Here is a 24,837-nt window from a genome sequence, read left to right as displayed (position 1 = left end):
TTTTCATTATTAATTAGCAATTAATGGAAGTCAGGCTATTGGAAGCAGAATTAACCAACCCCTCAAAATAAACACATGAAAGTAGCAGAAGACTTTTATTTTGTCAAAATCAAAGACATTGACACCATAAATTGATGCAGAAAAATTCACCCGAATGCAGAAAATAAAGTGTTTGATGCTCCAAATTTTCTGGTGAAGGACCCCCACTCCCAATTCATACATGTACCCCACAATGTTGAGACAAAACCCTTCAACTCTCATGGTGCTGTCACAGTCTTCCTGAGAATACAGCATACTAAACCAAGTAGAGGCACATATAACAAAATTATTTACAATTAAAGTATTATCCATATATGACTCATTAATTCAGTAATTAATGAATAATTCATCTAAAAATACACAACATCAGCATACACATCAGCTAGAATAAAATTCATACAATAGTGGAGTAAGACTTTGGTATGAAACAACAGCTTTGTAAGAAAACTCCAGCATGTTTCACAGAGAAGTTTCCCTCAATGTAAACTGGGGGAAAAGTGAAACCCTCCTGGCCCCTCTGAAGGTCAGTTACAACTGGATGATCTTCACTTTCACAATCCACTGTCATCCTGCAACAGGACAAAAGTTACATGTTAATGTCATGTTTAGGACAGGAAGCAAGTCCTCAGATGATTGGCAGGGCTGTTAATATGTCAGCATCATGTTAATGTGTAGAAAATAGTGTGTGTATATGCATGTCAGCAAAAACATTTTTTAGCATGTCCTAAATCTGAGATCAGTCTTCAACCTGTGTAAATATTTCTGTTCAAAAGTACATGCATAATATCATAAATGATCTTTGACCTTTTTCCTGCAAAGCTGCTGATTACTTATTGTGACTTTAATGGAACTAAATCAGTCCGCAGATTGATCGTGTTTATTTTTAGTAGTAAACCTGTCAACTATTTAATCTTGATGGCACACTGGGTTTTAGCCTTTAAGGTACTGTATGTAACTTCATACCAGTATTAACCATTTTTATTGTCAATGGGTGAACAAGTTGTAATGTAACAGAGACTTTTACTGACTTTCTCAGTTGCCCGTAACAGCCTGTGGACCAACACATTCTCACTCCGGCCTCGTCACATATTGACGTTTGGTCATGGACTTTCCACGTCCCCATATGACATGCAAGGTACCCTGGGTCCGCTGGTAGTTGACGTTCTGGGACACTGTGTCAAGTTCTGCCTGTTACGTGCATTGTCTTCTTTCAAAATACACTTCCGTTTTGACATGAAATTTACCGTTTACATACAGTGTCTTTCAAAATAAATGCACTATGTCGGTACAACAAGGCAAATTGACATTTCTTTTCCTCCAACAACTAACGTATGTGGTTGAGTTTGGGCAACAAAAGCACTTGGTTAGTTTTACAGTAGGACAAAAGAACAGGGTTTGGCTTTAGAACCTTATGGGACGCAAACACCGCTCTCTCCTGAAAGTTAGTGTTTGTTAACTCGGACTTTCGCTACCCTAACTTTAGAAACAGGGTTGGAGTTCTTGTCCTGCCACGTTTCCCCCGACTATAACAGTGAGCGGCTGCGTGTCATGCTGACATTAAAGGACGGCTTTTTTCGTCAGTGTCTGATGCTGGAGGTCACTGCGCTGGATTTCGATGAGTGAGACTGGGTTGTGTGGCCTCACCTCTATGTAAGAGACACATGACGAATTTTTCCCAGAAAATCCAAAAGATGTGACGGTATACGTGTTTTCGAGTGCTCGGCTACAGCGCTAACAGTGTACAACAGTAGCTAATATTAGCTAAGAAATGGAGTCTGCTAACATCAACAGTTGACTGGCACCAGTCCACACATGGCGTTTCGGTTATACTTTAAATCTCTGTGTCCGACTTTTGATTTCTATGTGTCTACAGTCACTGATTGCACTAAAATGAAATGTACATTTTTTGAAAGAACAGTTTGATATTTTAGAAAATATGCATATTTGCTTTCTTCCCCAGAGTTAGATGAGAAGATTCAAGTCACTCCATACGCTGAAGTTCTGGCAGCAACTAGCTGTCTTAGCGCAACAACCGGAGGAACAGTTAGAAAGATTTTAAAAAATCTGTCATGTTTGTACAAAACATTTTAAGCTACAGCCAGCAGCCAGTTAGTTATCTTAACACAAATACAGGAAACAGGAGGAAACTACAACAGCGTATTAGGGCTATTGTAGGTTGAATGGAAAGGAATGGAAAATGAATAAATAAAAATATGGTTGTGCAGGAGGGGGGTAATGTAATGTAATGTGCTTTTAAATCAGGTGACATAATATAGCATGTATTCAGCAGCTTTAAATATCCTAAAAAAGTCAAATAAATTAACTAAATCTGAAGATAACGAGCCAGTGTTGACTCACAGGGTACACATACCCTGATCCCCTGGGTCTCAGTCTTGACCCATACATCCATCACAACTTCCTCTCTACATTGACTTTGTTGCTCTTTATACTATGTCTCTTAGTTTTTCTGGAAGTTAATTTGGGATTTGTTTTCTTGTAAATTAACAACTTTGACCTCAGAGAATATCTTTTTTTTGTCATCAATTTACAGCTTTTTTGGAGTTTTTCTGGATGGATATACATGTAAAGAGAACTGGATACAGCATCAGAGTTGGGGCCATGGTCATTCCTATAAAAGTGGCACATGAAGCCAACAAAGTTCAACTGCTGCATATAAAATGACTCGCTGCTTCTGCACTGTGAGGCCCATAGAACAGTGGTTCCCAAGTGGTGGGTCGCAGTCCAAAGGCGGGTCGTGGGTCCATTCTGAATGGACTGCAAGTGACTCACAAACATATCAAATTTGTAAAACAGTAAAAGTTTGTAAAAGTGCCATTTCCTGCTGTAGAGTGAGTCATTAATGGACAGCTGATTGACAGAGACAACAAACTAGCTTGACAACATTGTGTGACGCTAAATTTATTAAACTTATTAAATCAGGTGACGGATATTACTCAACTGTTTGGCCACTACGGGCCAGCTAGCCTGGGTAACAAAATACACTGACTAGCACCTCTGCAGCTCACTAATTAACACTTCATATCTTAAAACTACAGAGCTTTTTCCCTTTCCTGTTTTCAATCAGTGGCAGACCTGATAGAAATCTAAAGCAACACTGTAGGCAGCTGCTAAAAGGCCAAGTCATTGAACAAGCCACTAAGAGTACCAGGCTCTGTTCCAGCTACAAAACATGTTGCTTCATGTTGGCTTGGCCTAGTTTGATAAAACAGTTTTAAGGTTTTATTGCTTCCCTCTTTTATTGCCACTCCAGGTCCTCTGTGTAGCTTTCATGACCTGCTGGCTTGGACATACTGCTCAAAACTTACTGTGGCATTGCAAACATTTGCATTTATTAGGTGTGGAGTTTCGGGATTTGTCCACTTACATCTTTGCTGTCGCGGCAGTCCCCGCAGATGCATCCTATGCAGCCGTTGACCACCTGGATGCCGCAGAGCACCAGCTGCACCACCCCCATGGCCAGCAATATGGAGAACAGAACCACATGCCACATCACGGCATTGGTGGGGTATTCACACATTGCCCACATGGTCTGGTTTACAAGGTAGCTGCCATTACCGCTGCAAGGGAGAAGAGCAGGAGAGCGTAAGCACTGTCCAAGACACACACAGCATTAATGAAAATATGGATGAAGCAGGCCAAGTTTGGGGTGCAGGAAGAAATAGTGGGATGACTGAGTCGAGGAAATATGCGTCAGTAAAACTGTGAATGGAACAAGTGAGGAGTGGAGAAAGACAGCATGTGGAAAATAGAAAGGAGAGGAAGTTCTTGATGGAAATATGTTGTTCAAGAAAAGTGACATTCAGCTGTTACAGTATCATTGGGAATTTAAAGAAATGGTTAGACATTTTCTTAATGAGAATTCGATAAGAAGATTGATACCACTTAAATGTCTGCACAGCTAATGCGTAGCTGCTGCCAGCAATCGATCGGTTAGCTTAGCTTGGTACAAAGACTTGAAGCAGGAGGAAACAGTTAGCGTGGCTCTGCCCAAATCTGCCTGTTAGCACTTCTTAGGCTCACAATTTAACATGCATTTTCTTAATCATTTAATCCATGCTAAAACAAAAGTCTAACAATGACACATTTTGGGGATTTGTTACTTTGGACAGAAGCAGGCCAGCTGTTCCCTGTTTCCAGTCTTTATGCTAAGCTAAGCTAACCATCTACAAATATCCACAATTAGATGTTAAAAGAGCTGTATAAGACACACAGAGCATATCTATGATTCAGACTCTCAACATGGAGGCAGCTAAGTTGGTGGCTTGCAGCTAACAGTGCTAACAGCGCTAACAACGGCAGCAGTGTTGACAAAGCTAGCAGTGTTAACCCATGGATGTATAATAATACTAGATAATGGACTCCAAGATGGCACCCATTTAGTCCAGAAGAGTTGCTCGCCTGCCGCATAGGCCAAGAAGATTTCTAGCTTCCTGGTTTAGTTCTCACTGTTATCCCTCTTTCCAGGTTTTATGCTAAGCTACGCTAACCCTCTACAAGTATCCACAATGAGATGTTTTAACGAGATGCATATGACACTCAGAGCATAATATGATTCACACTCGGATTCAGGTTGTCTGCGCATGGTTCTCAACATAGAGGTGGCTAAGTTGGTGGCTTGCAGCTAACACTGCTAACAGCGCTAACAACGGCAACAGTGTTGACAGAGCTAACAGTGTTAACCCATAGATGTATAATAATAACTAGATAATGGACCCCAAGATGGCACCTATTTAGTCCAGTAGAGTTGCTTGCCTGGCGCATGTGCCAAAAAAGTTTCTAGTTTCCAGGTTTACTTCCAGCTGTTTTCCCTGTTTTCAGTCTTTATGCTAAGCTAAGCTAACCCTCTACAAACATATAAATTAGATGTTTAAAGGAGCTGTATTTGACACTCAGAGCATATCTATGATTCAGACTCTGGCCTCCATGTTGAGAACTATGTGTAGACAACCTGAATCACTTAGTTGGTGGCCTGCAGCTAACAGTGCTAACAATGGCAACAGTGCTCACAGAGCTAACAATGTTAACCCATAGATGTATACCATTAACTAGATAATGGACCCCAAGATGGTGCTTATTTAGTCCAGTAGAGTTGCTAGCCTGGTACATGCACCAAAAAAGTTTCTGGCTTCCTGGCTTACTTCTAGCTGTTTTCCCTATTTCCAGTCTTTATGCTAAGCTAAGCTAACTCTCTGCAAACATCTTCTGTCAGATGTTCAAATAAGCAGTACACCACATTCAGAGCAAATCTATGTTTCAGACTCTGATTCAGGTTGTGTACACATGGTTCTCAACATGGAGGTAAGTTGCCGGCTTGCAGCTAACTTTACTAACGGCATGAACAGTGCTAACAAGGGCAACAGTGTTGGCAGAGCTAACAGATGTATAATAATAACTAGATAATGGACACCACAATGGCGCCTATTCATCCCAGTAGAGTTGCTCGCCTGATGAATTCCTGCTCGGCTCTTTACACTCTGACTCAAACTGGACTTTTCTTTCATTCAGAGCACTGTTGGAATGTGCTATTCGGTTAGCCCAGGGATCAGCAACCTTAACCATTAAAAGAGCCATTTTTGACCATCAATAAGTAATTGACTATTATTTTAGCCCAATTCAAGATATTCAAATATTTAAACGAGTGCTGGTTAGACAGTCAGACAGACACTCCAGCATAGCAGAACTTCACACAGAAAAACATGAAACTGAAAGGGGGAAATTGAGGTTTGCTGCATGGAGGAAGGAAAATCTGAGGTTGGGTATTAATATTTCACCATGCCTTGAGTAATCATACTCGGTTCCCTCCCTGTGACCTCTGGTGGCCTTTAAACTGCTGTCATCATGGACAGCAATCACCTACATATTAACAACATGCTTAACAATTGTCCCAGTCTGACCTGCCTAAGCTTGTAAAACGCTTCAGTACAGCCAGTCGTGTTATCCTCGCAGCATTATCACTTAGGCGTGGCTTTAATTTGGGTCATATTATATTTTTATGACTTATAATGAGGCTAAAAAGAATTTCCTCCCATGCATTTCTTTACAAAACAGTTTATTCTGGATTCCCACGTTCATCACATCATAGATTTTCTCTACCAAAGCTTCAAAATGAGTGCTGGTCCAAGCTGCCACCTACTGGAGAATCAAAATATTGCATTTTTATTTTTATAATCAAGAACTGAAACTTTTCTGCAGCTCTAAAAAGATATTGACAGTAAATATAACTAGAGATAACAGAGCAGAGCAGATAGATGGCAGCATACCTGGGGAAAAAAGAGGAACAGCTGTAATATAAGGCTGCAAAAACTCATCTCAGGGCTCTCGCTAGTCTACAGCATCATACATGCTTTTAAAAAATACATTTGGGAGAATCACTCACGTGCCAAGGTTTTCAAAGGGGTATTCCCATTTGCCCTTATCCGACAGACACTTAGGTCCAATAGCCAGACCTGCAGAGGCCACACTGACGCAGTAGATCGCTCCAGCCAGGCCAAAGGCAGAGGAGAACACAGAGTTCAGCATCTGAAAGAGGAATAGGAGGATTTCATTCTTCATTGGTAGTAGACCTACACCGATAAGCCAAAACTTCAAAACCGCTGGTAGGGGAAATGAGAAACATTGATCATCTTGTTACAGTGCAGTCTTCTGCTGGGAAACATTTGATCCTGGCATTCATGTGGATGCTACTTGGTGTGCTCCACCTCCCCGAACACCGTTGCAGACCATGTAAACCCCCTCATGGCAATGGCGCTTGTCGATTGCAGTGCCCCCCAGCAGGACAATGCACCATGCCACACCACAAAAACTGCTCAGGAATGACCCCAGGAATGGGACAAAGAGCTCAAGGTGTCGACCTGAACTCCAAATACCCCAGATACCAATCTGATCGAACATTTGAGGGACATGCTTGTACCTCAGAGGTATCCCTGATCCATGGTGGGTTCCCCTCTTGGTCCCTTTGAAGATTATAAAACCTAGCCTATTTAAAATACACAAAAAATGAAACTAATAGTTTGAGAAAATAAAAGTCCAGCATGACAACCACATTTCATGGTCTCCCTGGATGGATGGAGCAAACTGTGTCTGCTGAGGACAACTGTGAAATGTGTATGAATGCTTTGGGAAAAAGCAAGTAAGTGGACCTTGAGTTAAGGTTACTGTTTTTGTGTTTGAAGAGGAACTGTCACATGCAACAAAAACTAATATAAAAACTTTCGTAACAAGCATTTCCTCACCGCAAATGTCTCCTTGACTGTGACCTATTAGCAGTATAGTTCTTGATGATTAAAGAGAAGTGAGCACTGTTCATAGTTCTACTTCTGTAAAACATATTCACCAGAAAATATTAATTTTAAATGGTCATTTATGACACTAAAACCTAATTACACCAAGAGATCCTGTAAGTCCTAAAGAGACTTTCTCGAAATAATGACGTTGTATCTTAAACTGATAAGTCCCATTGCAATAAATATCCTAGGTATTCCTGACAGAGATATGAGTTAATATCTCAAATGATTTTTTTTAATGAAAATATGAAATAATATCTAACAAATTATGAGAAATGATACTAAGTCATTAGATGTTTACTTATTATTTTGAGATATTAAGTCATTAAGGAAGTTTCTCATTATTTTAGTATACTAACTCATTATGTTGAGATAAGTTAAGTCATTATTTAAAGGTAAATCCTTGCTTTAAGAAAGTTGCTTAAAGTTTATCACTATTTTGAGATTCTAACTTATTATTTTAAGATATTAGGTCATTATTCAAAGATTTGTATGTCATCATTTTGAGATAAGTCATTATTTTAAGAAAGTTTCTTATTATTTTGAGAAAATTTGTCTTGGCTTTAGCTTTAATTAAGTTTGTCTTAATTTTAAGATACCAACTTAGTATTTTAAGATATTAACTTATTATTTTGAAATATTAACTTATTATATACAGATAAGATAATATTTTGAGATAAATCATTGCTTTACGAAAGCTTCTTATTATTTCGGGAAAGTTTATCACTATTTTAAGATGCTAACTCATTGTTTAAGTCATTATTTTAAGAAAGTTTCTCATAACTTTAAGATACTAAGTTAATTTTTTACGATATTAAGTCATTATTTGGAGATACGCAAATCATTATTTAGAAATAAGTGATTATTTTAAGAAAGTTTCTCATTATTTTGAGAAAGTTTGTCTTAATTTTAAGATACTTGCTCATTATTTTGAGATATTAAGTTAATAGTTACAGATAAGTAAGTCACTATTTTGAGACAAATCATTGCTTTAAGAAAGTTTCTCATTATTTTGAGAAAGTTTGTCTTAATTTTAAGATACTTGCTCATTATTTTGAGATATTAAGTTAATAGTTACAGATAAGTAAGTCACTATTTTGAGACAAATCATTGCTTTAAGAAAGTTTCTCATCATTTTGGGAAAGTTTATTACTATTTTGAGATGCTAACTCATTATCTAAGTAATTATTTTAAGGAAGTTTTTCATAATTTTAAGATACCAAGTTATTTTGCATTTTTAAGTCATTATTTGGAGATATACAAGTCATTATTTTGAAATGAACCATTATTATAATAAATGTTCTTATTATTTGGAGAAAGTTTGTCATAAGATACTATTTTATTATTTTAAGATATTAAGGCATTATTTGGAGATATGCAAATCATTATTTTGGGATAAATTTCTCATTATTTGGAGATACTAAGTTATTTTGTGAGATAAGTAAGTCATGATTTTAAGAAAGTTTCTCATAATTTTCAGATACCAACTTACTTATTTTAAGATATTAAGTCATTATTTGGACATAAGTAGGCCCTAGTGAAGTTTCTCATATAATGTCTTACAGATGTTTGTTTTGGGTTTTTTTTTCAGAAATGGGCTTCCATACAATACAGTAGACATAATAAAATGTAATGACACAAGTGAATTACTAATAAAATAATTCAGTTTGTCATTCAGTATTTGACACAACATCACCCTCGCCTTTGCCCATCATTATCAGTCCAGTCCTCACACTGGTGTAAATGTAAATTTTGTAAATGACTATACTTACCCGGCAACGGTTGCCACAGCAACCTTTTCCACAGCAACCCTTGCCCCCGGCCCTGATAGCTGAGCAGCTCGGGCACAGCATCTGAAAGGTTAAAAAAATAAAGAAATTATTTTCTCATTTATCAAGCACAACTTTTATTTTTCTGATATCTTACTTTTAATTGATTTAAATGCTCGCTAAAGTTTCTTAACATGTAAGTATGGTGTGTATTTATGTGTCCATAACTGTGCACACATGCCTGCTGACACATTTGCATTTATATGTGTGTGTCTGTGTGCTCTGGTTATCTCTTAAAGCAAATATTTGTGAATTCTGAGCTGAGTTTTATTCTCTCGTCCCAGCAGGCAGTGACATCCACACAGTTAGAGGTGGGGCGAGGAGAGCAATCAAACTTCCTGCTCACTGTTCCAAACTTAAGGTAATATCAGGGCCATAAAGACGTGTCCTTTCCACATGACTCAAAGGTCTCTGTGATATGTTTATGAGATGAAATATTTATGAATTATTTATCGTCCTTGTCGACCTTTAAAACGTTGAGATAATGTTGGTGGCAACTCGCATAATCAGATCTGATGTGTGTGTGTATCTGTGTGTGTCTGTGTGTGTGTCCTTAGTGAGGAAGTAGAGGAGATCAGACGATGGTTTTATCTCTTAATGCTGAGTGGTCAAAGTTTCACTAAAAGATTCCCTTAAAGTAAAACATGAACACCACAGTGTAAATATAATGCACAAGTAAAAGTCTTGTATGGTTAATGTTGCTTAAATGAGTAATAATGTGTGTTGTATTAAGTATTATTTTAAGTACTGAGTATTAATACCAAATATAGCAAAATGTACCACAACGATCAAACATGAAAATGGGTGTTATACTTTTATACATTATATTTGTATTTTAATATTGTAATTGGTCACGAAGCTAATTTTCTACATGTTGGTTTCATCTATATAACAATGCATCATTTTTATAAGTTCATATGTTTTGTATGTAAAATTTTGATTTGTAAAGCAACTTCCAGTGGAGTCCCACCAGGCCCCCAGGAATCCCCGTAGACCACCAGTGTAAAAGAGATGTCTATAAAATTGTTGACAGGATGTCTCCAACTGCAAACAACATCAGTTATGACTCTTTATATCATCATTTTTTATCCATGGAGGTTTTACATTTGTAAAACTTTCCTCAACCTGAAAAAGGAGTTTTAAAAGTCTGTGATGTCATCACAATGTAAAGTCTATAGGAGCCAGTAGGTGAAACACTACTGTGCATACTCAGTGGGCCGCATATCGCAGAAGTAAGCCTGGAAGCCAGAAACTTTTTTGGCATATGTGCCAGGTGAGCAACTCTATTGAAATAAATAGGCGCCATCTCGGGGTCCATAATCTTGTTATTATTATACATCAGTGTTGACACTGCTTCCGTTGTTAGCGCTGTTAGCACCATTAGCTGCAAGCCGCCAACTTAGCCACCTCCATGTTGAGAACCATGAACCATCAGAGTGTGAATCATGATATGCTCTGAGTGTCATATACAGCAACTTTAAACATCTAATTGTAGATGTTTGTAGAGGGTTAGCTTAGCTTAGCATGAAGACGGGAAACAGAGAAAAAAGCTCGAAGTAAACCTGGAAGCTAGAAACTTTTTTGGCGTATGCAGCAAGCGAGCAACTAGTGGTATAAATAGGCGCCATCTTGGGGTCCATTATCTGGTTTATTATTATACATCTATGGGTTAACACTGTTAGCTCTGTCAACACTGTTGCTGTTGTAACCTGTTAGCTGTAAGCTGCTAACTTAGCCACCTCCATGTTGAGAATCATGAACCATGTGAGTGTGAATCTGCTCTATGCTCTGAATGTGGTATACAGCTCCTTTAAACATTTAATTGTGGATGCTTGTAGAGGGTTAGCTTAGCTGAGTACGGGAAGTAGTGCTATCTAGTCAGTGGTGTAGTAGTAGTTGATGAGGTGGGTGTATTATCAGGTAGATGGGCAGGTTACTGAGGAGGAAGTGGGTTTACTCTCTTTTATATTATATCTTACTTGTACTGTGTGTATGTCCTACTTTTCTGTTAGCTTTCACTCAGTCCTTACGTAAGCTTTGTGTTCTTGTCAGGTCTTCATGTGAGCAGTGACGGTCACCTCTTACAGCCCAAATTTCCCACATGTGGGACAATAAAGTTAATCTTATCTTATCTTATCTTATCTTATATTCCAATGGCTTTTTGGCTGATAAGGGGGTATACTGTAAGCAGCCTGAATAAGAGGTAGGAATACCCCATATACCTGCATATACCCTCCACTGCACCACTGCAACTAGTACAAAGTCAGAGTTAATTACAGCAAAGAATCTGGCTATCATTATATGCAACACAGTAAATGTAAAGGCAACAGTAAAACAAAAAATATTGTAAATTAAACTTATATATTTATTTATCACCAAATAAGACTCTTTGATAAATTCTGTTAAGCTTCTAAAAATAGCCCCAGCTATTCAACCCAAAGTAATAAAATTCAATGAGATTTTATAGGTTTACACAGAGCAGAGTTATTGACTGAAAAATCCCAATAAAACACACAATAAAACGTCCAACCAGACTTTGTAAATACACACAGATCACAATGTTTTACTCACAAACAGGCCTCCTCCGATGAGCCCCCCCATCAGCCAGACCTGGAGGGAGATATGGTCTTTATCCTGACTCTCCCCGTCGGGGAAGAACAGCAGCAGGTTGGCGATCATGCAGATGAATGCTGAAGGTAGCAGGATCAGGCCCACCAGGCGGGCACACTTCCCCGTACAGCACATGGTTTTATCTTATTTTGTCTTATTTTTTTGTTCCCTCTCACTCAGAGTATCTCAAAGTCAAAGTCAGGAGGCGAATGAGAAGCTCACCGCTGTGACACGGTGAAAGTCATATACAGTGACTGGCAGTTAGAGCAGGAAGGAGAGAGGGAACAAAGGCCAAGTATCGGTGTGGCTGCCTGTAATCGTGATGTCAGATCTGTGTATCTTTTCAGGGGTCTCAGATAAAAATTAAAATCCTCAGCAGGGGGAAAAATTTACTTCTCTACAGATGTCAAACTCAAAATGCAAACACTGAACCTAAACAAACTAAAGAACAGAGAAAGGAGAGGGGTATTTGTTTGTGTGCATGTATGTGTGTGTGTGTGTGTGTGTGTGTGTGTGTGTGTGTGTGTTTAGGGGGCTTAATCATGCCGTCAGATGCCCTTTGATACCTGCTGATGACGATATCTGTCTGTTTGTTCTATTTATGGCGGACAGCAAACACAAAGGAAGGCTTGGCCTACAGTCCGTCTAAATAAAACCTTTGTCAGACGAAGGTACGGAATTTAACTAACTGGTACTGTATAAGGTGTAAATCAATGAGCGTGTGTGTGTGAGAGATGAGGAATATGTAAAAAATGTGTGTTTATTTAAATTTCTTAGACCGTCCTACAGCACAATATGGCCACATAGGTTGTTTGTACAAACAGCAAACTGAGATCCATATTTACGTTTACTGCTAGGAGATGACCTCTAGTGGCCGTAGTGATTATGACATGAGCAAAGCTTGCAGTCAGATGAAGTGGTATAAAGAGCGACTTAAGTCTGCTTGCTTGGATGGGTCAAACACTGACAGGACTTTCATCCAGGAGACCGCTGTTTGTGTCACATGTGAAACCACTAGTCAACATTGAGTGATTTTACAACCTAGTCGCACTCTGAAGTCATCGAATACCGGGGCTTACTCAGTGACTTCTGGCATCAGACACCAACGAAAGCAGAAAACCTTTGGCGTTAGCATGATACACAGTCAGTCAGTGCCTGGTAGCATCATGGGGAAACATGGATGGACAATAACGTCAGTTAAGGGGGCAAAAGTCCGAGAAGGGCGGGTGGGAGGGGTGGTGGATGGGTCCAACAACCACCAACTTTCATCTGGGAGGCTGGTGTTCCTGTATGATTGTAAAGCAAAACTCTGTACTTTTTTCCTAAAGCCAACCACATGTGTATGTTGGCTAAATGTAATCATGTCATATGATCAATCATACGATCTACAGGTCCATGATAGCACACTTAAGCCTCCATAGTCAATATGTGGAACGTTTGAGACTCAGTTTCTGTACACCTACGTTCACCTTTGGGGGTACCCCCCCTATAAAGGGGTGTCTACCGCCTTACTACTTCCCTTTTACTGTTGTTATCCCTGGGAGAGGAGCTCGAGTTATATGGTCGTACTTGATGGAGGATTTTGTTTTTGCATCTTGTTGTCAGTTGTCAGGAATAAACGGAGATTGCCTCCAAAGATTTCCATGGTCTGGACCTCTTCATATCAACACAATGCAGACTAGAGTCCACCGGTTACATAACCTCAGTGAAGACAGGCGGCAATTAGTTAGTCAGTTGGATACAACACACATGCATGCATGGCTGGTCCGTCTACTGAGACAAAAAACAGAGAAGCTTGGATTCCAACACATACATACAGATGTAGTGACACGTTATTCTCTGCTCAGGATGCCTTTACTCCACTGTATCTTTTTTTAACCATTATTTTAGGATTTTCAATATAAAACAAACACTCAGTACATCATTTTAACAACTCAGATACAAAAGTCTTTGCAGGTAGAAAAACAAAAAACAAATCCTAGGACTTCACCATTACCAGTAGGCCTAAAATAAAATATACACAGCGATAGAGGGTATACTGCTGCTCAGTTAGACCATTACAATTCACTACTCCTAATACTCGAGTACAGGGCTCCAAATTCTGACAAACATTTGATTCTCAGTCTTACTGAGAACCTTAACCTTTCCAAGTACAACACATCCATCAGCTCTCTTATCCATATATCATATGTTGGTGCACACTTCCACATGAATAGATTAAGTTTCCTTGCCACAACTAAACCAAATGGCCCGAGTTTCACACTAGTGTGCCTAAGGTAACACACTCGTGGCACCTAGGACAGCAACTAGTGGGTTAGGTAGGCATTAGAGAAACCTCCACTATATCTTTACATAGTAAATAGTAGTTTGCTGCTATATTAATGTTCTGTATGTCCTGTAGAGCTCCTTTTATGATACCAACCAATATATCACTTATTTTCTAAAATTTGCTTCACACGTATGTTCAAGATGTCATAAGACACAGGACATAGGTTACTTGAGTTCAGAAAGTTGGCAGAGGACTTAGAGGCACATGACTTTACCAATGCTGGATTACCACAAGGCCTCCGGCTCACTGTTATGCAATTAAATCCTGTCAATTTCATTGGCACTATGTACCACTAAAGCATAATATACCCTGAAGGGATGATGGCCATATTTACTTACTCTTCAGGCCCTGTCAATCCCTGTGTCAAAATACTGTTTAATACATTTATTATTATTTAAGGAATGCTTACAAGGTGCATATTCCTAAAACAACTGATTTAAAAATGGACAGGTTGTCTTCCAGCAGAGGAGTACTGATATAAAATACAATAAAGCTTTTCACTGTTTTCTAAGTGACAATATGGGGGAGATTCTGAACACATTCAATTGTAGTTTTTCTTAATGTTCTCAACTTAAGATAATCAGTAGATTCAGATAATAAAAACATCTTCGCAGGGGAATAATTTTAGTTTCACTTTGTTGATATGACGTGAAACAGGTGATAACAAGCTCGTCCAGTTCACTGTTGACTGTGGTATAAAAACATCAGATAGTGGGAATTCCCAGTTGTTTCTGTAAGTGTCTTGTGCCCTAGTTCAGCATTCAGGAGGACCACAATAGCAGGTAAGTGTATTCTTTTATGATTGCATAAAAATGTATTTAATATATAAGTTACCTAACTTGTGTTAGGTATTTAAGCTCAAGTCGAGAAGTTTAATAAGGTGTATTTCTGTCGAGAATTTATCTTCTGAACATCTGCATGCATCTCAGGGGTTATTCGCATGTGTTTGAGTTGAAATGAGCTGTTAAATTACTGCATTTAATTACAAAGAGTTGTGTAAAGCTGTTTGGTTGGAGAAACATGGGGGTGTTAAGTTTATTTAACTTTGTTGTACACACAATGACAATAAAGGCTGTTCTATTCTATTTTACTATCAGCAGAAGCCGTCACTGTAGTTTCACTTTTGGATTGACTATAAAAACAATGTCGGGGAATAATGATGACAACATATTCAATATCTGCAGTCTGATCAATGGGACATTACATAACGTGGATTCTGTGAGAAAATTTGTTTACTAAAGCACACAACATTTTGTTTTGTTTTCCCAGTGTTGTGGAGAAGTAAATTACATGTAATTTAATGTTTCATATTGAAAAGCTTTGCTGTTGTTCACCTTCTCCCACTGTAAACGAATTGATAGTTTTCAAAGCTATGTTATAAAGATACTTCCTCAACACTGTCCTTTATTTTCATAACTGTTACTTCATCAATTGTAAAAACTGCGGAAGAATGATACCAGTTTGTATGTTTGTTCTTTAGCACTATCTACAGATCAGCCAGTGACAATAACTATGGGTGTCTTCTGGAGCATTCAAGTGGACCCCCCACCACCCAGACCCCCAAGACTATCAGGTAAGCACAATAAAGATTCAGGTCCAAGTATATTAGGCTGTAGTGTGTGATGATGATGATGAATCATATACTGAGAAGTGATCCTAGTGTTTAGTCTATCCTTGAGTGACACAATTGAGGTGGGAAACTATTAGAGACCCTTTTAATGTGATACAATTCATCAGCAAAAAGCCTCTAAAAATGACCATCAACTTAAATCACCAACTTTTTAAAACAGTTTGAATTTGTGATAGTTGGATTCATGTTAGGGTGTAGCTTTAGACTGCATTTGCTTTAACTTGATGTACCTAATTAACTGGCAACTGAGTGCAATATGATTTAGTTACAAAACAAACAAATAAAACTACAAATGTTGAGTGTCTGAGTTCTTGACCTTGGAAAGAACAGTTTGACATAAATATTCTAAACACCAAGTCCAAGTTTAACCTTGATCTTAGATTTATTTACTTGTTTATATGTATGCAGGATATTGGATTATTTTGCCGATATGCGATAACTCATTTGACCAATACCAATATCGATATATCCACTTTTTCCCACCTTATTTTAGTGATCTTCAGGTCTCTTCTGTAGTGGAATTAACATCATATTATGCATGTATACTCTTATCATGATGGCCCACCAGCAGATGGAGACATGAAATACCAATGACCAATGACGAGTACCAAAGACGTGCTGATATTATTGTGAATCCCCACTTGTTTATGTTTTCATCAAACTACAGGTATAAAACTTCTCTGTAAAATAACAAATGACATAATGGCATAAAACACAGCCATGTTTTTTCATGAATTGAATGGCCGCAACAAAAACATTTTATACAGCAAAATGTGATTAAACTTATTAAAATATATTGACTCATCAGGTAAAAAGTGCAGGGGAAAACAACTCTCTGGAGAGTGGGATTATGTACTTAATTCTGTGTAATTTTTCAGCCATTGCTTGCATGGAGTTCAAATTTGCACTACTACTGCCCAGATATCAGCCCTAAACCTCAAAGTGATATGACTATCAAAATATGTATTTATAATAAAACTAGAGACTTTTAAATACAAAGTTATTAAATCCACAAATTTCAGTCACCTTTTAACCAGAAAGTTAGATTTATTAAAGGTAATATATGATGCCTCTTTTTTTCTTTTTGTGAAGATAGTTTAAATGCATCTGGTTGAGGTAACATTAGGATTTTGGAAAGTTATTATTGACTCACCACTTTGGTAAAAAGTGCAGAATATTACTGGTTTGGAGATGGGGGTTACCTGCATAATCTCATGTAATTTTTCAGCCATTGCTTGGATGTAGTTCAACTTTTCACTGGTATCAGCCCTACACCTCAAAGTGATATGGATATCTAAATATGTATTTATAATAAAACTAGAGACCTTTAAATATAAAGTTGTCATACCCAGAATTTTCAGACAGACAGTTACTTTTATTTGTGAAGATAGCATAACTGCAGCTGTTTAACTTTTAGTCTGGTCATAATTTTATTTAATTTAATGTAATTATAATTTACAATTAAAAACAACTTTTTAAACCAATGTTATAAAAGCTTAACAGAATAAATGCCGATATTTCTGTTTTTACTGTAAAAATATTATAAGCATGACTCAAAATATGCAATCTGATGTTACAAATTGAAATCTGACCCCTTTTTTTATCTTACCCCTCTAGTTGGAGTCACAGTAACACAGGCTGTCATTATTCTGGTACGAGTCACCTTTGGTCAGTAACCTTTCTTCGACATCATGTTTTACTCAACTGTTTTTTAACAGCCATTCTGTAACCAAGGGCGCAGGTTTTGTTTTAATATCCTGCATTCTGATTTTATGCACCAATTTGTGCCTTTTCTTCATCAATTTATGGTGTTAATGTCTTTTTGTCAGAACAAAAGTTTTTATTGGGGGAATAAATGCACATCTTCTAAATAAATAAGGGGGATGTGTCCCTTGCCTCCCCCCCCAAAAGTCTACACCTATGTCTGTAACCATGCTGCTCTCACCACCATCTCTCCACAGGTGCTGTGTATTTCAAGGACTGCCCTCAGCAACCTAACATTCCCAGCTACCTGTTAGGGCTGGCTTTTGCACAGCTGCTGATGATCCCATATGTGTCCCTCCCGTGTGAGAGCCACACAGCTCAGCAGCCCAAAGGTTTCAAAGCCTGTCTCGGGGGTTTATTAGCCCTGTTTATCTTCATATGGATCCTGGCAGGTAAGGATGAAAAATATCACAGAGCCCACAGTTTCTCCCAAAGTGAATAACAGATTGCAACTAAATGTTTTTGTCCCATGCACCTGCAGGTGACGTGTGGGTCTTCTCAGTTTATCAGCCCAACTATGATCCTGCAGCTGCTGACGGTGTTTACTGTGATAAGACTCTGTACACATTCGCTTTCTGGAACGCAGTCTGGGAGACTTTTGCGATTTTTGTCCTCCTGGCCCGTCTCTGCAAAGGACTGGTGTGCTGTGTGACCATGAGTCCTGCACCAGTAAACAGAAACCTTTATGGGAATGTATGAAGCATAGACGGACGGATGAAAGGTTGATGTAAATATCTCTCTGTGTAAATACAACCAAAATTATTGCATTCCTCACACTGAATGGTACGGAAGCACAATGCATTCACTGAATAAATGAAAAAAATCGACACATTATCTCATAATTATAAGATCTTATCTCGTAATTATGAGATAAGATCTCGCAATTACAAGGTACAAGAACAAGAAAATGATTGATATTTGTGCTTTAAAAAAATGACAATTATCAAATTCGCTACTGATTATTCTTCCATCGATCAAAGAATCAGTTAGCTCCTGATTTTTTGTCCTTCTAAAGTTGGTTATGGTTCTTTGTCTTATGTGTTAATTGTTTTATTTTTTTATTTACTTTTTTTTTTTTTAAAGTTTAGGTTTTTTTTTATATATATATACATAGATAAGACAAGATAAATTAAGACTTAATTAATCCCACAAAGGGGAAATTGGCACAATGCAGCGGGTCAAGTGTCAGAAGAAAAAATTGAGTCCTAAATAAGGGCATTTTAATTTTTTATTTTATTTTCCTTGTTTTCAACAACATCACCACTGTAAAATATCCACAGTGGAATACCAAAATACAAATATTTGTATGTTGTCCATTTTTATACCCCCGTCCCCCACCCCCACTGGTAATAATAAAAAAAAGGTTGTATAAGACTAAAATGAAAACTACAATGGCAGCATACATGGGCCGATACATTTCAGACATACATAAGCAGACAGACGCATAAGTCAAAATGTAAGTGCACACACACAATCATACACATATAGTTATACATCAGTCACAGTTGTCCAAGTAAGAATCAATTATGAAACGTCACACAGTTTTTGTGTTTTCATATACGTCAGAGATGGTCGCCACGTGCTGTAAAATTTACCTGTAGAGCCACCCAGTGTACACCTTATTTTCTTCACTGTAGAAAATGACATGTATCCCGATAAATAGATATATAAATGACATAGCATAACGTAAAACTTCAATTAAAAGCTCAGTCCCAATTAAACATCCAGTCCCTTTACTAGCGCAGTGTCACCACACATTTTAACAAATAAAGGCCTGTCTCCATTAGAGGCCTGGTCCAGTTGACGAACAGTTCTCTCCCTTCATATTCCTCTAGTCCGTAAGGGTCCTCAGATCAAAAGAATCAAAAAGTTTTTCATGAAAATTTATCCAAGTTGCGAGGATTGTTTTAACAGGATAAAGTGGTGTGTCGGTATGCTGGATGCCGTAATCCCTGAGTGCTGTAACCCTCTCTCTTTCTCTCTGTTGAAGAGAGAAGTCTGATTTTTTTTTTTTTTTTACGAGTAATATTCATACTGGTTTAAATAAACAGTTTGATTGTATTTACCATCTTTGTTGTGTAGCAGTTTTGTGTGAATGGAATTAAAGGCCTGTCTCAAATACAGGCCTGTTGCTTTCACTGATTTAGGCAAATAATAGCCCGGGCTACTAATTAGAGTTTTACGGTAATTAAATAATAATAGACATAATAGACATAATTACACTGTACAAGTATGTTGTGAATACAGCATATACAATATAATATGCAGATGTTACATCCATAGTTTGTAACACATATACACCATATGTATAATCATAACAGCCTAATGTAATTATGTGTGCATAAATATATACAGTTAGCCTATAAAATATAATGTGTAATTGTAGGCTATAAATATGATTATGAATAAATAGAATAATATAACCCACTGTTATGTCCTCAGAAAAATGTGTAAACTTTTAGGACCTACTGACTATATGTATATTTATGTTAATTTATGTTTGTTTGTCTTATTTGCTTTTTGTAGCCTGTGCATCATTTGTTTTTCCTGGATTGTCAGTTTTAAATAAAGGTTATTTAAATTTGGTGAAGCCCACAGATGTGAGCTCTGTGGTGGTCAGTCCAACATCTCCATCTCTCGCGAGAAGCTCTGACCAAAGTCGGGTCCCGTCTGATCAGCCCCAAACTGATCGATGACGCTCCCCCTCACCAGCCAATAACGTGAAGGTAAACAAAGCTCGTGCAGCAGACATGAGCCCCCACTGTGTCGTCCCTGTCGGCAAACCCGGTAGGCTGAATTTAATTTCATTATAAAACATTAACAGAGCTGTCATCCATTTTTTGTTCCAGCTGTAAAAGGTGACATATTAGAAACCAGCCCACCCAAACCTGCTGACAGTCTCCTTCTGCAATGACAGGCAAGTCTGTGTGTCACACACTCTCTACATGTTTCCTCTGTACACACACTTGACATATGATGTGGCTCATGTTAGATGCTCGCTAACCTTGTCCTGTTACATCCTGTTGGTGTCTATTGTGCGCAGATAAAGTGAACGAGCTGGTGTCAAAGTGCCTGCAGGCCCGGGACATGGCTTACTGTCCCTACAGCCGCTTCCCTGTCGGTGCCGCCATTTTGACAGCAGATGGCGCCATAGTTACAGGTAATAACAACCCAACAGGTGACCTCTGTCTTTTTTCTTGCTTTTTCTTTTTTTCTTTTCTTTTTTTTGGGGGGGAAATACTCATTACATGTCTAACAAAATTTTATGGTTATACTAAATAAACTATAAAAAACTATAAATTAACTGAAAAAAAAAAAAATTAAATGTATAATTTTTTATCTTAATTGGTATTTTGTCACGTGCACAATCCCTCCAGTATCTCGCGGGCTTTTTCCGGGTTTGTTGCCTGATTTCACAGCGGCTTTTCTAAAAAAAAAAAAAAAAAGAGCCAAAAGTTGCGATGATTTTAGCGTATTTGTTGCGATGAAACTGCAGGAGATGGTGAAAATTACAAAAAAGAAGGTAACAAGGTAACATGTTCCACGGGGAATAAAACTGAACTTTGGTCTGCGTGTTTCCAAAAAAGCTCTGGATTACAAAATTCTAACAAAATATGCCTTATTTTTTAATGCCTTCCAGATGTACTTCCTCTTTTACAAAACCAAAATCTTTTTGAATCTCAAACGCAGTAAAAAAAAAAAAAAAGACAAACAATAACAATGACAAACCTTGTGTGACACCCATGACAAAAATAAATAAACATAATAATAATAAAGCATTAGTTGGTTCAAAAGCTAAAGTGCAAAGAACCTCACAGTTAATAAGACCACATACTCATGTTGATACACACAACATTAGCGTGCACTCTGGCCCGTCGTAACTACCTGCTTATACATGTAGCATATAGCACATATTTTTTATATTTTAACAAATTTCTTTCCATTATCTTATAAATCTCTGTGCTTATATATAAAAGCAAATTTAACGTATCCCAGTTTTCCCCGGGGGATCAAAAAAGTAGCTTATTTATGATTCTGATACCTCATACTTTGCCAGCATTTTTTAATTACAACTTTCTTGTGATGTTTGTCACAATGCACTTTGTAGTTCCTCCATATGGAGCCCGGTCGTCGAAATCCAGCGCTAGAATGTGTTGCCTTATGTTGGTGTATGTAGTATTCATAGCTCATGTTTGGTTTTATGCCTCATTTTGTATATAGGCTAGTAGATGCTCACAATGTATAGTGTTCTACTTTATTTAAAAGTTATATATTGGTACTGTGCATCTGTTGCACTTCTACTTATCTCATCTGGTCTTGTCTCGTGTCATCTTATCTTGTCTCGTCTTATCACGCTTGCCTTGTCTTGTCTTGTCTTATCGAGCTTGTCTTGTCTTGTTTTGTCTTGTGTTATCTTGTCCTGTTTTGTCCTATCACACTTGTCTTGTCTTGTCTTGTCTTATCACGCTTATCTTGTCTTGTCTTGTCTTCTCTACTCTTGTCTTGTCTTGTCTTATCGAGCTTGTCTTGTCTTGTGTTGTTCTATCACACTTGTCTTGTCTTCTGTTGTTTTGTCTTGTCTTGTCCTATCACACTTGTCTTGTCTTGTCTTCTCTACTCTTGTCTTGTCTTGTCTTCTGTTGTCTTGTCTTGTCTTGTCCTATCACACTTGTCTTGTCTTCTCTACTCTTGTCTTGTCTTGTCTTGTCTTGTCTTCTGTTGTCTTGTCTTGTCTTGTCCTATCACACTTACTTGTCTTGTCTTCTCTTGTCTTCTCTACTCTTGTCTTGTCTTATCGAGCTTGTCTTGTCTTGTCTTGTGTTATCGAGCTTGTCTTGTCCTGTCTTGTCTTGTGTTATCGAGCTTGTCTTGTCTTGTCTTGTCTTGTGTTATCGAGCTTGTCTTGTCCTGTCTTGTCTTGTCCTATCACATTTGTCTTGTCTTATCGAGCTTGTCTTGTCTTGTCCTATTACACTTGTCTTGTCTTGTCTTATTGAGCTTGTCTTGTCTTATCGAGCTTGTCTTGTCTTGTCGAGCTTGTCTTGTCCTGTCTTGTCTTGTCTTCTCCTATCACACTTGTCTTGTCTTGTCTTGTCTTATCGAGCTTGTCTTGTCTTGTCTTGTCCTATCACACTTGTCTTATCAAGCTTGTCTTGTCTTGTCTTGTCGAGCTTGTCTTGTCTTGTCCTATCACACTTGTCTTGTCCTGTTTTGTCCTATCACACTTGTCTTGTCTTGTCTTATCACGCTTATCTTGTCTTGTCTTCTCTACTCTTGTCTTGTCTTGTCTTATCGAGCTTGTCTTGTCTTGTCTTCTCTACTCTTGTCTTGTCTTCTGTTGTCTTGTCTTGTCCTATCACACTTGTCTTGTCTTGTCTTCTCTACTCTTGTCTTGTCTTGTCTTCTGTTGTCTTGTCTTGTCTTGTCCTATCACACTTGTCTTGTCTTGTCTTCTCTACTCTTGTCTTGTCTTGTCTTCTGTTGCCTTGTCTTGTCTTGTCCTATCACACTTACTTGTCTTGTCTTCTCTTGTCTTCTCTACTCTTGTCTTGTCTTATCGAGCTTGTCTTGTCTTGTCCTATCACACTTGTCTTGTCTTCTCTACTCTTGTCTTGTCTTGTCTTATCGAGCTTGTCTTGTCTTGTCTTGTCTTGTCTTGTCCTATCACACTTGTCTTGTCTTGTCCTATCACACTTACTTGTCTTGTCTTCTCTTGTCTTCTCTACTCTTGTCTTGTCTTGTCTTATCCTATCACACTTGTCTTGTCTTGTCCTATCACACTTACTTGTCTTCTCTTGTCTTGTCTTGTCCTGTCACACTTGTCTTGTCTTATCTTCTCTACTCTTGTCTTGTCTTCTCTACTCTTGTCTTGTCTTGTCTTGTCTTCTCTACTCTTGTCTTGTCTTATCTTCTCTACTCTTGTCTTGTCTTGTCTTGTCTTCTCTACTCTTGTCTTGTCTTATCGAGCTTGTCTTGTCTTGTCCTATCACACTTGTCTTGTCTTCTCTTGTCTTGTCTTGTCCTGTCACACTTGTCTTGTCTTATCTTCTCTACTCTTGTCTTGTCTTGTCTTGTCCTATCACACTTGTCTTGTCTTGTCTTGTCTTGTCTACTCTAGTCTTGTCTTGTCTTAAAGCACAGTTCTGAGGTGAATCACAATTCATTGTCATACAATAGATTCAATTACAGAGAGGTATAAAAAACTGTTGAACATAGCTGCACCGCAACCAAATACAGTTTTAAAACTCATCACATAAATGCATCAGTAATAAATCAGTAGTAAACTATACAACAATATCACATTCAGAGGTGCCCTCCTGACGCATAATGAGTATTTAAACCTTTGATACAACAAGCAGACTTTCTTCTTTCTTCTTAAACTTTGCAAAACAGAATTTATAAAGTGGTCTCTAGGAGAAGAAGGAAGACGGGGTATGTGCTTCCTTTGCAGCTGTGAGAGCATCCAGCGTCTAAATATTTGTGTGTTCTCAGGCTGTAACGTGGAGAACGCCTCGTACGGTCTGACAGTGTGCGCTGAACGGACGGCCATCCAGAGGGCCGTGGTGGAGGGACACAGACAGTTCACTGCCATTGCTGTGACATGGTGAGACTCAGTGTCACGACTCTGGTGACACATTTCTTAAAGCACATGATCTGACGCGCTGATCCTCTCCTCTCTTCTACAGTGACATCAAGGACCGCTTTGTTGGGCCGTGCGGGGCGTGTCGACAGGTTCTCATGGAGGTGAGACATCTCTTTATGACCTGCAGACAATCAATAAGTCATTCACAACTTATTAGTTACAGATAGCTTTTTGCATTTGGTTCAAGCTGAAACATTCTCTCTACACCAGGAAGTTTTGTTCACTTATTCTAAGAAAAATTAACTTCAAATAAATTACAGACAAAGACAGCTTAATATGACATTGATTATTAGAGCGTATACAAACCAGGAACACTTTCTCTTCCCTGTCAGACATATCTTTGGGCACAATAAAATGTTACAGCTTCCTTGATAAGTACAGCAGCATTGTTCAGTTCATTACGATGCACCCCTCTTTCCAACCCTTCCTCACTACTGTTCATCTCCCTCACCAGTTTGGATCAGACTGGATTGTGTACCTGACCAAGCCGGACGGCTCCTACAAAGAAACCAGCCTCAGTGAACTGTTGCCTCTGGCATTCTCTCCAGCTCACCTTTCCAAGAACTGATGAAGCCTCAGCACCATGCTTAGACATCATGTGTTAGTACTTTAGTCTTTTTACCTGTTATGTTACTGAAACTGTGCCACAGCAACACTGCAAGTTAGGAAAATAATAAAACATTTTTTGG

At 38.2% G+C, this 24,837-nt stretch overlaps 2 protein-coding genes across 5 annotated transcripts; one reads left to right on the top strand and one right to left on the bottom strand.

Moving 5' to 3' along the window:
- Positions 1 to 88: 88 nt before the first annotated feature.
- Positions 89 to 12,260, bottom strand: tm4sf5 (transmembrane 4 L six family member 5). The gene is made up of 5 exons (XM_049567767.1): positions 11,744 to 12,260; positions 9,116 to 9,196; positions 6,437 to 6,579; positions 3,425 to 3,617; positions 89 to 608 (listed from the first exon to the last, which is right to left on the bottom strand). Exons 1-5 carry the CDS (start codon positions 11,915 to 11,917, stop codon positions 591 to 593), a joined length of 609 nt encoding a protein of 202 aa, XP_049423724.1. The 5' UTR covers positions 11,918 to 12,260; the 3' UTR covers positions 89 to 590.
- On the top strand, positions 9,518 to 24,837 carry zgc:103586. 4 transcript variants are annotated; one of them, XM_049567770.1, is made up of 7 exons: positions 9,518 to 9,533; positions 20,097 to 20,231; positions 20,355 to 20,422; positions 20,549 to 20,665; positions 23,998 to 24,109; positions 24,192 to 24,249; positions 24,603 to 24,837. In XM_049567770.1, exons 3-7 carry the CDS (start codon positions 20,416 to 20,418, stop codon positions 24,714 to 24,716), a joined length of 408 nt encoding a protein of 135 aa, XP_049423727.1. In that variant the 5' UTR covers positions 9,518 to 9,533; positions 20,097 to 20,231; positions 20,355 to 20,415; the 3' UTR covers positions 24,717 to 24,837. The 4 variants fall into 4 exon arrangements, 3 of the variants coding, with proteins under 3 accessions (XP_049423727.1, XP_049423726.1, XP_049423725.1); XR_007448511.1 differs by lacking the exons at positions 9,518 to 9,533; positions 20,549 to 20,665; positions 23,998 to 24,109; positions 24,192 to 24,249; positions 24,603 to 24,837 and adding exons at positions 14,594 to 14,893; positions 15,592 to 15,684; positions 17,359 to 17,409; positions 17,703 to 17,897; positions 17,987 to 18,232 and having other exon boundaries at positions 20,032 to 20,231; XM_049567769.1 differs by lacking the exons at positions 9,518 to 9,533; positions 20,097 to 20,231; positions 20,549 to 20,665; ... (1 more) ...; positions 24,192 to 24,249; positions 24,603 to 24,837 and adding exons at positions 14,594 to 14,893; positions 15,592 to 15,684; positions 17,359 to 17,409; positions 17,703 to 17,897; positions 17,987 to 18,232 and having other exon boundaries at positions 20,355 to 20,383.

This window comes from Epinephelus fuscoguttatus, linkage group LG23 (assembly GCF_011397635.1).
Source record: "Epinephelus fuscoguttatus linkage group LG23, E.fuscoguttatus.final_Chr_v1".
Classification (NCBI taxonomy): Eukaryota; Metazoa; Chordata; class Actinopteri; order Perciformes; family Serranidae; genus Epinephelus; species Epinephelus fuscoguttatus.
The sequence above is the reverse complement of the archived record's forward strand: the minus strand, read 5'-3'. Positions and strand labels throughout refer to the sequence as shown.